Source organism: Vitis riparia, chromosome 1 (assembly GCF_004353265.1).
Source record: "Vitis riparia cultivar Riparia Gloire de Montpellier isolate 1030 chromosome 1, EGFV_Vit.rip_1.0, whole genome shotgun sequence".
Classification (NCBI taxonomy): domain Eukaryota; kingdom Viridiplantae; phylum Streptophyta; class Magnoliopsida; order Vitales; family Vitaceae; genus Vitis; species Vitis riparia.
Genome location: NC_048431.1, coordinates 13,318,089 through 13,332,535, shown reverse-complemented (window position 1 = coordinate 13,332,535; position 14,447 = coordinate 13,318,089). Strand labels below are relative to the sequence as shown.

Here is a 14,447-nt window from a genome sequence, read left to right as displayed (position 1 = left end):
GAAAAGCTTACAAAGTATTGGCCATTCAAGGTGATTTTAAGGGATTTAAAGCTAAACCTTGAAATAAAAACCATTAATGGTTAACAACTACTTTCATTTAAAGCAAGGATAACTTCTACTTTTGCATTCGGGTCCTTCACCTAACTTCCATCACTCCAAGAAATGTAAAACCTATCCACTCATCCCCTGAGAAATCATCCTTAGAGGTTGTTTGGCTAGAAAGAAAAGTGAAAACAAAAATGAGAATGAAAGGTAGAGCAAATGCTCTGTATATTTCTTACTACGAGAATTTACAAGTGTTCAATGATTTTTTTCACTCTGTGCATCTCTTTCTATATATACAAAAGATGTTACCCCAAAAGATATAAAAAGATATAAAATAAAATTTCTAGGTTGATTACAAGGAGAAAATAGGAAATTACACAAAATATATGGAGATAAAAATCTAACAGAGTCGGTGCATAGGAAGATTTTGCATACTATGCGAAATTTCGCATGGTGTGCGAAATTTCTTTGGTTGCCTCTTGTGGTTTCCCATGGTGTGCGAAATTGTCTTTCACTCGGTCCTGCTCTCAGTCCTGCAGTTGCTCCTCCTCTTGATTTCGCATGCTATGCGAAATTTTAGCATAGCCATGCGAAAATGCTGGTTGTTGGATTTCTTCCTCTGGTTTTCTTCCTTACATCTCTGATTGGCTTGACAACCTATTACCAAGCTTGGCAAAGGGCTATGAAGTGCTCCAAAGCTCGGATTCTTCATGTATTTGAGTTTCAATTTGCATTGCCATGGATTTCACAAAATTCTCCCTCATTCTTGGCTTGTTTCAATGATCAAATAGCTATCAAAAACACTAAAACTTGCCAAAAACTGATTAGTAACCCTTGCTAAGTTCCTTAATGTGCTAATTGAGTTAAAAAGTATTAACTACTACTCAAAAGTGTTTAAAACAGTTAGTTTCAAGCTATAAAAGAGTACTTTTTGAGTAGTAATCAAAAGGTCTATGACAAATGACAACATAAGTCTAATATATTTATGATATCTCGCATGCCTTAATGCCCATGTCATATAACATTTTAGTGAGGGGGATGTGGTATTGGTGCTTCATTCAACTGTCTGTTCAAATCCTTAGTCAAATTGCTTTATTTCACAACTTTTCACCTTTTTTCCAATTTAGAAAACAATCATTGGTCAAAATAAACACCTACATAGTCTAACTACTCCCTTTTAGCCCAAGCTTTATTTAAGTTGTTTCATCCACCCCTGAGCCTTTACCATATTTAATAGGTCCCAAACATCACTTTGTTCCCACTTAACTCAACCAAAAACCAACCTAGAGTAATTGTGATAGAACAACATGCACAAATATAAAAACTAGATAAATCCTAAAAACCTTCCATTATCTTCTTTTGTCATTAATTTTCCAATGTTCTTGATTTCCAAAACTTTCCCACATTCTTCATTTCCTGTAAATTTCAAAATGCGTCCAATTAACAAACCTAAACAACAAAACGTTCTGGAATCCCATATAAACAACATTAAACAAAACAAATTGTTTGAACTTTCATAAAAATCGTATTCCTTCTCATTCAATAGTAAGATTTTTCTTTTATTTTTTTTCGTCATTCTCCGCAACAATCATATACAACATAAATACAACAATTCAAAAAATAAAACAAAATCGATAAAGGTTACCACCATCTCATTTTGTCGTCATTTATCAAATTTTAAACCACATTTCATTACAAATAAATCCTAAATAAATTAAAATATAAAATTAAATAAAATATTAATGAACATTCAACATGTAGAGATATGCAATGTAATCATGTTTAAATAATTAAAAAACACAAATCATATAACTATAACAATTTTCAAATCTCAAAAAATAAAAATTACAAATCAAAATAAAAAATTATTGCAAAATTTAATAAAATACATATATCACCTAGAAAAACCCTTACTTCAAAAGTGAAATGCAACTACAATATTTATATGTTTTGTTCTCTTTTTCTCTTAGTTGCTTTCTTTCTCCTTCTTAAAGGTAAAAACAAAAGAGGAAGTAAATGAATGAGAGAAATCGCTTTGTTGATGGTGAAAAAAAGAGAAGAAAAGAGGTTCTTTGTCCAATTAGGGTTTATTTGGGGTTGATACTTGGATTGTTGCTTTAGGGTTGATGTTTGGTGGAAGAATGAGGATGTCATATTCCTTATGATGAATGAGGAGAAAGAAAATAAGGGATCATGTTTGGAGGTTTGTTTGGGGTTGATGGATTATAGTGAATAGAGGAGCTAATAGATTTTTTATGGATTGTCTAGGGTTGTGATGGGTTATGGCTGCGAACAAAGGAGAAATAAGATGGGTTTTTGGAGTTAGGATTTGGCTGAAAAGAAAAGAAGGATGTGAAGGTTAATCTCAATATTTGTTTTGTTCTTTTTTGGAAATTATTTTTAAAAAAACTTATCCATGTGGATTGTCTAGTTGGATGGTGACATGTACATAAGCCATGTTTTTAGTTTAAGCGGACAACTGAATAGAAGCTTGCTCACGTGGCTTTTCCAAGTGGCTGATCCAATTGGAAGTGTTGTTAAAGTGTTGACGACATTTTTGGAAGGCTCTTAAAATCACTATTATAGTGTATGGAAAGACATTTTTTTCCCTTAAATTCCATTGAACTTGAAAGACAAAAAGTAAAATTCCCAAAAAAAGAATTTTTTTGACCTCTAATGTATGGTTACATAAATTTCCTTAAAACAAATAGTTCCTAAAATGGCATATATTGAACAAGTAGCCCCCAAAAAGGCATACATTGGATGAGTATACCCTAAAGAGACACAAGGTGAAGGAATAGCTTTCAAAAAGACATAATTCCTAAAGAGATCACTATTAGTTATATATCTGACATGAGAAAAATGATATCAAAATAATGTTTTGTCATTAACAATGCATCTATCTTATTTTCAAATAGTTGTTAATATCATGAGGTATGATAGATTCCAAATCATGAAAGAATGCCTATATAAAAATAAATGGCCAAAATGGAATATGCAATATAGGCAAGTTAGACTTGTTAATGAGATAAAAAGTATTTAGACCTGTGGTCTAGATGTTAGAATAAATCATGTTTGTGGAATATAAATGGATCTAAAGTTTAACATTTGAAGACATAAAAATTATTGTATACCATTGAGTTATTATACAAAAGTATATTTGAGATAATGCATAAGGTTTCTTGTAAAAATAGTGTATCGACTTTTGTAATGACTCAATCACATTCTTAACTATCAAAATTAGTTGTCCTTGAAAGATTTAATATGTACTATATAATATGGATCCATAAACATGATAAAATCATTGCGGGATTTCAAATATAAAACAACCAAGTCCTTGAAGGATTTAAAATATTGAAGCAAATAAATTCTTAAAGGATATAAGATGCCTAAAGCACATAATTTGAAACCTCTTAGCATGTATTCAATAAGTTACAAAGATCCTTATATGAATTAAGCAATCCAAATGCATATCACCCCAATGAATATTTATTGATGGAAGGATATATGTATCATCTTATTTGTCTATGCATATTCATTAAGAAATCAACTATTGGATTTGCAATTGTTATAATATATGTGAACGATTTGAATCTTGTTGGAACACTTGAATAGCTCATAAGAATAGTTGACTATTTGAAAAGGAGATTTTGAAATGAAAAATCTTGAAAAAACAAAATTTTGTCTTAGCTTATAGATCGAGTACTTTTTCAAATGAAGTGTTAGTTTATCAGTCAACATATACAAAAAAAAGTCTTGAAATACTTTCATATGGATAGATCACATTTAGTAAGTTTCCCATGATTGCTCATTTAATTGAATGAAACAATGATCTGTTTTGTCCTAAAGAAGATAATGAAAAACTATTTGATTTAGAAGTACCATATCTCATTGCAATTGGTGCATTGATGTATTTGAAAAACTGTACAAGATTCAATATATCATTTTCTATTAATTTTCTAGAAAGATATAGTTTTGCACCAACTTGTAGATGTTGGATTCTAAGGAAAAAGAGTAAGTATTTACTTTTAGCTCGTTTACTAAGTTGTCGCCTTGGTAAATCAGTTTTATTAAAATAAACAATGGTAACTACTTCTTCAATTCGTGAAGCAAGAAACAAGTTAGAAATGTGTGTGGTTGAGATCTGTAATATAATATATTCGAGAATCATGTAGACTATCTTCAATTAAAGACAATTTGACAATGCTGCATGTAGACAATGTTTTATACATTGCATAGATTAAAAGAAGGATAATTTAAGGGTGATGGAACAAAACATTTGTGGCCCAAATTCTTTTATACCTTGAGTTCTAAAAGAGTGGTAAAATTAATATTTAATAGAAAAGATCAAGTGACAAGTTAACAAACTTAATCAGAAAAGCAATTATAATAATTAAGAAACTCATATATAATGTTGGAATGCACCGACTCAAAGATCTTTATGTAGAACCACTAGATAAAGTATAACAATGTCAATATGAGAAGGAACAAGTTGATAAAGATGTCACTACACTATACTCTTTTTTCCTTTCGTTTAAGTTTTGTCCTATTGAGTTTTATTACCAAGGTTTTGTCCTACTAGATTTTACTAGCAATGTTTTTATTGAGGCATAATATTTCAAAAGAATATTATATCTTTTTTCCCCCTTTATCAGGGTTTTTCCCTTGCTAGGGTTTTTCCCATAGGTTTTTTCTTAGTAAAGTTTTAACGAGACATATTTAAATAATGATCATCATCAAAGGTTAGTGTTATAAATATTATTTATGGTAGTTTATGAATGATAATACTATTACCATGTTTGTACCCTTATCATGTTGATATTACCCTTATCCTCTAACTAAGGGTTTATGAGTTAATAAAGAGACCGAACAACTATATTTTCTCTCATCTTATTTTCTTAATTTGTACGCTTATTTTATAACAATATTTAATTAAAAGGGTTAAAATGTGACCAAAATGATTTCCACTTTATTGGAACAAGAAAAATAACTTTTTGAAAAAAAAAAAATACTCTATCAAATTTTTTTATTCCTATTTCATGTCAAAAAATCATTTTATAAAATAACATAAATGGTATTTTGGTCTATTTAAAGTTGCATTTGAGCGATTTTAAAAAATTAAAAATAATTTTTTAGATATGACATTTTAAAAAATATTCCAAATTTACTATAGTTAAAATGAGTTAAATAAGTTTGCATACAGAATATTGAAGTTATCTTTTAAAGATATAACTTTAAACTTTAAAATTTATGATGAAATTATTTTTTAAAGACATTTTTAGTATACTATATCTTATTATATTGAAGTTGTATTTTCCATTTTCAAATGTAAAGTTCCTTCTTTAAAACAATTTTAAAATTAATGTCATCTTTTCAAAAAGTAATTTCTTATTAATGCTTAAAAAATTATAAATTTTTAAAATAATTTTTTAACTATCATATTGAAAATAAGATTTTTTTTTTCAAATACCCACCCATAGAGGCTGCATTTCTTAAAATTCGGGAATTTTTTATATTTATGTGTACATAATTAATATATATATATGTTTATTTATTTATTTATTTTTCTTAAGAAAGAAAAAAAGGCGAGGGCTGTTGCCGCAAATAAGGGTGTCACTGGTACTCCGAAGACGAAGGCGAAACCATTAACAAAGTTTGATATCCAAAGGAGCTTGAATCTGACATGGCTACGATGATTCTCCATTCATCGCTGCTGTCCCTCACCTCTGCCGCTAAAATCACATCCCTTAGCATTGCAGTGGTGAGGTCCGACTCCTCTCCCTCCCGCCCCAGCTCCCCGGTGGCGGTGCCATACCAGAGCCTCACTCCCTCCTTATTATGCTCTTGTGGAAGAAGGCACTTGATTCAAGCATGTGCAACTGCTCTGCTTCCAATTTCCCCTTCCCACGCTGCTCCTTTACTCTCTGATTCCACGGTACTCCTCCACAACTGCTATTTTCTTTTCTTTTTTATTATCTCTAACTCCCTTACTTTCTCCCAATCAAATCACCAAGTCTTTGATTTCAATTCCAGCAAGTTTAATTTGTTGAGACTTATTGAATTTAAATACACTCAGCACTCTGTATTCTACTTGAATTGATGCGCTCAACAGTTGGAGAACTGATGAACTCCATCGAATTGGTCGGCACCATCTTCTTCGGAAGATTCTTTCTATACAACTGAACTAATAACCCACTACACAAGTCGGTTTTAGTGCCAAAATTTTCTCTAAAATAAAAATTCCTTTTTGTCTCACTTGATTCTTAATGGGGTAACATACCTATGAAAACAGCATCCTTGGCCAAAATTTTTGGTATTCATATCTAATTTTTTATGGATTCCATTATGAATGCCAGATTCCCGAAAATCAGTTCAATCAGATATTTTTGTTTTAATAGGAATCTATGTGAAGATCAATCTTGCCTCACAGTGTTCTGAGAAGGGTATTATTTAGCTTAGAGTTCCATCGGGTTCTGGTGCATTTCATTCGCGAGGCCGTCTGCCATTGTGGTCTTTAATTGTGGCATTAAATTCACCATTTGCAATTCTGAGAGCATAACTGGGGAAATTCATAATGTGGAATCATATGAAAATTGGTGGGAGCTATCCAGTGGGCCTTCTTTAAATCCATGAGCCTCTTCATTGTAAATAATTTTCAAGAAGAGTAGCATTTGCCTATTATGCTACTTCAGAAGAATTGCAGGCTCAGAAATTTTAGCAATGACATGATTCTGGAAGTGACACATTCTTTATATAGGCAATGTTGAACAGGGTTCACCCTCCAAGGCCAGATTGGTATGAGGAATTGTATGCAGCGGTCTTAGACAAAGGCATGGAAGCTTATGAGGCAGAGGTTAGTAGCATTTTAAGTAGGTACATTTCTTGACTTCTATTGTATGCTAAGTCTGTTGTGTGAGAAGATTGCAGGCTACAAATCACAGTTGTTTTCTAATTTGAGTGGGAAAGCCAAGAAAGTGTTGGAGATTGGCATTGGGACTGGTCCTAATCTCAAATATTATGCCAATGGTACTGATATCGAGGTTTTCGGCATAGATCCGAACATGAAGATGGAGAAGTACGCCAAGGCAGCGGCAGTTGCATCTGGACTACCCCCAACAAATTTTAAATTTATACATGCAGTATGTAACCTACACAAAAGGAAGTACTCAGTTAATCAAAATTTCAAAGATGCATTCTCCGCCTAGTAATTTTGTAGCCAGAAACAACATTATTTGCTGATGAAATGAACACACCTATACACATGCTGTGATGTTTTGTAGCAGAATTTAGTAGTCAGGAAATGGTTGTAAGAAATTATATACATGCATATGATAATGTTTCTGCCTTTTACATATTTCTGCTTCTATAGCAATCAAGGAATCAAGTGTGTCCATACTAGGTAGTGATCAAGTTCCTGTTTGCTAGTGTAATGTTATCGGTCATGCCATGTATAATCTTAAGTGTTGGTTGTCTTTGAATTATTATTATTTTTTCTTGTTGAGATTAAATATCTGAAAGATTAAGAAGTCACACTTGGGCTGCTCTTAGATTTGAGGTGTCGGGATGATGGTTTCAGCAATGTCTGGAGCCATAAATTTGCTTTTATATGGTAGGGGTCAGAATGTCCATTGTAATGAGTATTTGCTTTGGAAGTTGAGTGGTCTGGCACAGGGTGTGAGGAGGTTGCGTTATTTTCCCTTTTTTGGAGCTATCCATTTAATTTCCTATTTATATCTGTTTGACTTGTTATATTGAATGGTCCTGTAATTATGCTTTCTTCTATATTCTTATATACTCTTGGACGATAGTTTTCTCACTGTTGCTTCTTCCTCTCTTCAAATTCAGCAGTAGTATATCACAACCAGCTGCTCCATAGGGGTAGAGTAATTGAAAATGGTGAGAGTCTAGGATGACATGATAACATTTTAGTTTGTGGAAATTAAAATTGATGTTTTTAGTGCATAGATGTTATTGGTAAGATGAATCAAAATTAGGAGATTTTGACATTTCCAGTTTGTATTACGCAGTGAGGAAGAAAAAAAAAATGGTTTTTCTCCATGAAATGAAAATCATGAAATTATTGTATCAGGAGAAGATAGACAAGCTTCACTACCTTAATTTACTTGAGCACTCAGTAACACATTAACTTGTCCCCTTGGCAAACTGTTGCCATACTTCAATATCCAGTATGAGAAAAGTAGCTGAATGACTAGCAAACATTCTTGGTGGGTGTGATTTCATTTGTGTTTTTAAGATTTAGATCTTTTGGGCACAGATTGGGGAAGGTTCCTCAATCACTATTTAATTTAGCAACATGGTAACCTATACTTGGGCTTTAAGATTGAGATCATCTCCATTCTTTGTATTTTATCACTTTGAAAATTGAATTATGAAAGTGCTAATTGATATTAATGTCTTCAGTTCCATTCCATTGCAGGATTCAGGTTGAGTCTAGTAATATTTTCTAGTCTGTTGAAATTTTGGACTTACTGTGTTTCCTTAGTAATATATACTTGTTGATGAAGAAGCTTTTATGTTACACTCAGAACTTTGATAATTGAAGGTTTTGATTTTTTCCAGGTTGGGGAGGCTTTGCCATTAAGTGATGCTGCTGTTGATGCAGTTGTTGGAACACTTGTACTATGCTCTGTTAAAGATGTTGATACGGCACTGAAAGGTATTTATAGGGTTCTAGTTTCTTCTAAATTTCGTCAGTTCAACTATAATTTAATCTAGAAACACCATATTTAATGGAAACCATTCAGTTGAAAATCAGCATATCTCATTACTTCAGTTTTTTGAGTTTCAAGCTACTTGGTGTAAACTATGATTTTTTTTTTTTTTTTGTTTTTAGTTCTGAAGCAATGGATCAGCTTTCTGTCACTCAATTGATCATTTTATGCTCATTGAATTGTATTAAACTTTTATATAATTAAGTCCATCTCAACTTGTGCCCTTTTATGGATGAGTCAAACTTTTAGGAGTTCAGTGACTGTTTAGATTTCAGAAGGCAAACACCAACAATGATAGATAATGTATGAGCTGTAATTCAAAGAAGCAATTTACGTACTGTCCAAAATTTAATGTATATGGCTCCTGAAAAGTAAGTTGGCCAAAGTCATAAGAAAGAAAAGATACAAAGAACAAACACAAACAAAAGCTGTTTGTGATTTGTCTCTTGACTGCTCATGTAGATGGAACCGTCCCATTTAGTGTGTAGAATTTGACTGCAGAAATCTACTTTGTATGCTGGTGAGCATAGCAAACAGAGCCATCACCATGGATGGTGAATAATTGAAAGGAATTTATTTAATAATTCCTAGTACACATCTTATAGATTATAATATAAAGTTAACTTGTTTAAAATCCTATGTGATATATAAAATGGACACAAATGAAAAGAGCTTCCATATGCCCTTAATTGTGGTTGCTTACAACTTGAACAGTTCAAACTTATGACTACCCAAAACCAAATTGGTTTGTGAATTTAGGTGATTTTTATAAGCCATCTTTCCCTTCTTTTATTGAGATGTCTAACCACTTTTTAATTTACATCATTTTCATTAGGAATATAGAATCTTCAACTTCCAAGCTGCTAATGTGTAACTTTACCCATTGTTATTCAGAGGTGAAGCGGGTGCTAAAACCAGGTGGGCTTTACTTATTTGTGGAGCATGTTGCTGCAAGAGGTATCAATAGATTATCTAATTCATTGTTGAATAGGAATAATGTTTATTGTAGCTCTTGTGGAGCTTAGTGGATGTGTTTTGTCTATGAATATTGTGGTGCAGATGGAACAGTCCTCAGATTCCTACAGAATGTTCTTGATCCATTGCAACAGACAGTTTCTGACGGGTGTCACTTGACCAGGGAAACCGGCAAGCATATATTTGAAGCTGGGTTTTCAGGTGTCAACATTAGCTCAACTTCGTTGCGTAATGCCTTAGTTGCAAGCCCTCATGTGTATGGGATAGCTTGTAAGTAACACTGGAAGTAAATTGAGGTTGGATAGGCTATCACAGTAACACCAAAAGGAAAGGAAAGCAAGGTTATATGCCAGTGTAATTGTAGTGGTTGAGTTACTTTTAACATGGATTGCAGATCTTGACTGGGCTTAAAAATAGAGGTCAGCCCAACAGTATGTGTTGATTTGGGGCCCATTTTGAGAATTCCACTGAATATCTACAAACAGTCCTGATGGGGTGTTTTGACAAATATTGATGACTTTTGGTTGTGAGGAATGTTGTCCCCTAAATGAACAATTTGGGATATGACCTTACTTCAAGGGCTGAGGTTGATTTTACTGATGATGTTGACCCTACTTCAACTACTTTAGAGCTTGCCATGGATACCAACCTAAAAGCTTTGTATCTTACTAACACTAGAATACCACCACCCTATGATCCAATGTGTTAAAGACTTTCCGTCCTTGGAGTTTGAAATGTCTTGAACCTTGGGTTTCCATTTAGTTTAGTTTGTTACTGGCACACTCTTTTAACGTATCTCTTTGCCCACAACTTCTCTCCACTCTTGTCTCCTCCTTCGTACCCATGGTAGCTTTTATCAGCGTCCTTCTCTCCACACCCTCCCTTCTCTTGTAAATATTAAAATCCAAAAATAAAATAGAAGGTTATTCTATTTATTTGAATTTATTTAAAATAATATTAGTTGTAAATTGTTTTTTGTAAAAAAATATGATTAATAAAATGTTAAAATCCAAAAATAAAAATAAAAGTTAAAAATAGAATAGTGTTTTATTTATTTGAATTTATCTGATATATATTTTTTTAAATACTATTAGTTGTAAATTATGATTTTGCAAAAAAAAAAAAAAAAAAACACTTGTAGATAGATATTAAAATCCAAAATTAAAAAATAAAATAAAATAAAATAAAATATAAATGCTGTAAAGAGAAGAGTAACAGTTCAAGATAAACTGATGAAGACTCCGAAGGGGCGTGGGAGAATATTATTTTATTATATAAAAATTATATATTGTAAAATCAATTAATTCTATTTGATAAATAAGATATATGAACATGATGATATTTATTTTGGATTTATTATTTATAAATACAAATATAATAAAATTATCCTTATATTTATAATTTATTTGATAAGAATAGCTAAGAAAGGAGAATTAATAATAATAATAGTAATAATGAAAGAGTACTTAAAAATATGTAAGATAAAAGGCAAAAAGTAAACTAAAGGTGGATAATAGCAACCAAACCTAAACAAACTTCTAAATAAAATAACCAATAATCCACCCACTATTACGAGCACGTTACGAAAATCATTTTAAAGTATAGGACTAAAATGCTTCACCCATACAAAATTACTATACATGAGAAGCGTACATGGATGCATTATGACGTAGTGGAATGGAGTTTTAGCCTTCCATGTTTAAACCTTTTCTTTCCCGATAGAAAAACCCTATTTCACTCAATGATGAAATATGAGTAAATTCTCTAAATCTGTATAGAATGGGGACCTCATCATATTTTTATATGTATTTTATGTTTTTATTTTATTTTTGACCCATCATAAAAATAAAATAAAAAACAAGTAGTCTCTACACATTAAAGCCTAAACTTAATGAGATGCCTAAGTCTAATAAAGAAAATACTTATGTGTTGTAAATTAAGGATAAATAGAACACAAATAAAGTAGTAGAGATAAAATATATCTTACTTTAACAATATATATAATGGGAATAAGGAATCAGAGAAGAGAGTTGAGAAAGTTGAAAGAATGAGAGAAAAAAATTTATTTCTTGCTTAAGGGATGCATATTACAGGGATAGGAAACCCTTTTATAGGCTTTCCAATTGGCTTCCATTAATATTCCCATTAATGAAACTCATAAATAATACTTAATTAACATTTATTATAATTAATGTGGTGACATTTATTACTTCAGTTATAACACTCCCCCTTGGATGTCCACCACATTGAAAAATATGCTTCATTAAAACCTTGCTAGTAAAAAACCCTATGGGAAAAACCTAGTGAAGAAAAAATAGTACAATATTCTTATAATTCTTTAAGTTGCTCTTGGCATGTTAGGACTGCCTCGTTAAAAACCTTACCAGTAAAACCCAGTAGGATAAAACTTAGACGAAGAAAAAAAGAGTACAGTACACTAACACCCTTTTACAAGCATACTCCCCCTCATGTTGATATTCTTGAGTTGACGCATTCCAATCATGTGTATTAATTTCTTGAATGTTAAGGTTGACAATGATTTTGTGAATAAATCTGCTAGATTATCACTTGAGTGTATTTGTTGCACATCAATTTCACCACTCTTCTGGAGTTCATGTGTATAAAAGAATTTTGGTAAAATGTGTTTAGTTCTATTCCTTTTAATATAACCCCTTGTTATTTGTGCAATGCATGCAACATTATTTTCAAATAATATTGTTGAGTCACATTTGATAGAGAAGAGTCCACATGATTCCTGAATATGCTGGATCATAGATCTTAGCCATATACATTCACGACTTGCTTCATGAATTGCTAGTATTTCTGAATGATTTGATGATGTGACCATCATTGTTTGTTTGACAGATTTCCATGAAATAGCAGTACCATTGCAATTAAAGACATACCTCGTTTGTGAACCTTTATGTGGATCTGAAAGATATCCTGCATCTGTATGTTTAAGCAATTGTTGCTTTGATTCCCTTAAGTAAAATAGACCCATATTAGTAGTTCCGCAAAGATAACACAATATATGTTTGATACAATTCCAATGTCTTCGAGTTGGAGCGGAACTATATCTTGCTAATAAATTGATAGAAAAAGCAATGTCTAGACGTGTACAATTGACAAGATACATAAGTGCACCAATAATACTAAGATATGGTACTTTAGGACCAAGTAATTCTTTTTTTTTTTTTTACAAGGACGAAATGGGTCATTTTTCACATGAAGTGATCGGACAACCATTGGAGAACTTAAAGGATGCGCGTTATCCATATAAAAACGCTTCAAAACTTTCTTAATATATGTTGATTGATGTACTAAAACTCCATTTGGAAAATGTTCGATCTACAAGCTGAGACAATTTTGTTTTTCCAAGATCTTTTATCTCAAATTCATTTTTCAAGTAATTTGTTGTTCTTGTGAGCTCTTCAGGAGTTCCAACAAGATTTAAGTCATCAACATACACTGCAATAATTGCAAATCCAGTTTCTGATTTCTTAATGAAGATGCATGAGCATATAGGGTTATTCACATACCCTTTTTTTAGCAAGTATTCGTTAAGACGATTGTACCACATGCATCCAGATTGCTTTAATCCATACAAGGATCGTTGTAACTTGATTGAGTACATGCTACGAGGCTTTGTACTATTTTCTTAAGGCAATTTAAATCCTTCAGGGATTTTCATGTATCTATCATTATCCATGGATCCGTATAAATATGCTGCGATAACATCCATGAGACGCATATCTAGTCATTTTGAGACTGCCAAACTAATTAAGAAATGAAATGTGATTACGTCTATGACGGGAAAGTATATTTTCTCGTAGTCAATACCAATCTACGAGAAACGTTGTGCTATTAATCGCACTTTATATCTTATGATCTCATTATTCTCGTTGTGCTTTCGTACAAATACCCATTTGTACCCAACAGACTTTACATTTTCAGGTGTTTGGACTACAAGTCCAAAAACATCTCGTTTTGTTAATGAGTTTAACTCTGCTTGTATAGCTTCTTTCCATTTTGGTCAATCATTTCTATGTCTGTATTCTTCCACATTTTGTGGTTCAGAATTTTCATCATTTCTTATGATATCAAAGGTCACTTGGAAAGCGAAAATATTGTTAATAACAATATTATTTCGATCCCATTTTTCTCTTGTGTGTACATAACTTACTAAGATCTCACAATTTTTAGGTACTTATGCCTCTTCAAGGGCTTCTCGTTCAATATGTACCTCTTTAGGGGCTTCTTGTTCAATATGTGCCTCTTTAGGTGCTTTTTGTATTATTTGTGCCTCTTCTAGGGTTATAGATTTATCAATTTTAAACTAATCAGTCATTTTGATGACCTCTTCTAGAGTGTTAAGTTTTTTTTGGATTCTCCTCTTCCAGAGAGTTACACCGTTCGAGCCGATAGGTCTACCACGCTTCAGGCGTATCTTAGATTCATTTTTTAACTGTCTTGTAAGGACATCAATCTGTGCTAGAGTATTTGCAGCCGAGATATATGACTTTGCCACTTTCTTTGTATCAATGAATGCATATGGTAATTGATTTGCAAGATTTTTCAAATGAATGATCCTTTGAACTTCTAGTTCACATTGATTTGTACGAGGATCAAGATGAGTCACAGTAGATGCCTTCCAACTAATTTCTCGTCATTCTTCAGGAATCGACTTTTCTCCCC

The 14,447-nt window shown here is 32.1% G+C and overlaps 1 protein-coding gene across 1 annotated transcript; it reads left to right on the top strand.

The window, feature by feature from the left end:
- The first annotated feature begins 5,637 nt into the window (after window positions 1-5,637).
- Window positions 5,638-10,349, top strand: LOC117911777 (methyltransferase-like protein 7A). Its single transcript, XM_034826225.1, has 6 exons — window positions 5,638-5,980; window positions 6,803-6,898; window positions 6,966-7,184; window positions 8,626-8,722; window positions 9,672-9,734; window positions 9,837-10,349. The coding sequence occupies exons 1-6, from the start codon at window positions 5,729-5,731 to the stop codon at window positions 10,028-10,030; spliced, it is 921 nt and encodes a 306-aa protein (XP_034682116.1). The 5' UTR covers window positions 5,638-5,728; the 3' UTR covers window positions 10,031-10,349.
- Window positions 10,350-14,447: the final 4,098 nt, after the last annotated feature.

What these genes read in the sequence shown, in the direction of transcription:
- LOC117911777 (XM_034826225.1), top strand. Translation starts at nt 5,729, where the DNA reads ATGGCTACGATGATTCTCCATTCATCGCTGCTGTCCCTCACCTCTGCC. An exon ending in CTTTACTCTCTGATTCCACG is followed by an intron (nt 5,981 to 6,802) that starts GTACTCCTCCAC and finishes TTCTTTATATAG; the next exon opens with GCAATGTTGAACAGGGTTCA. An exon ending in ATTTTAAATTTATACATGCA is followed by an intron (nt 7,185 to 8,625) that starts GTATGTAACCTA and finishes GATTTTTTCCAG; the next exon opens with GTTGGGGAGGCTTTGCCATT.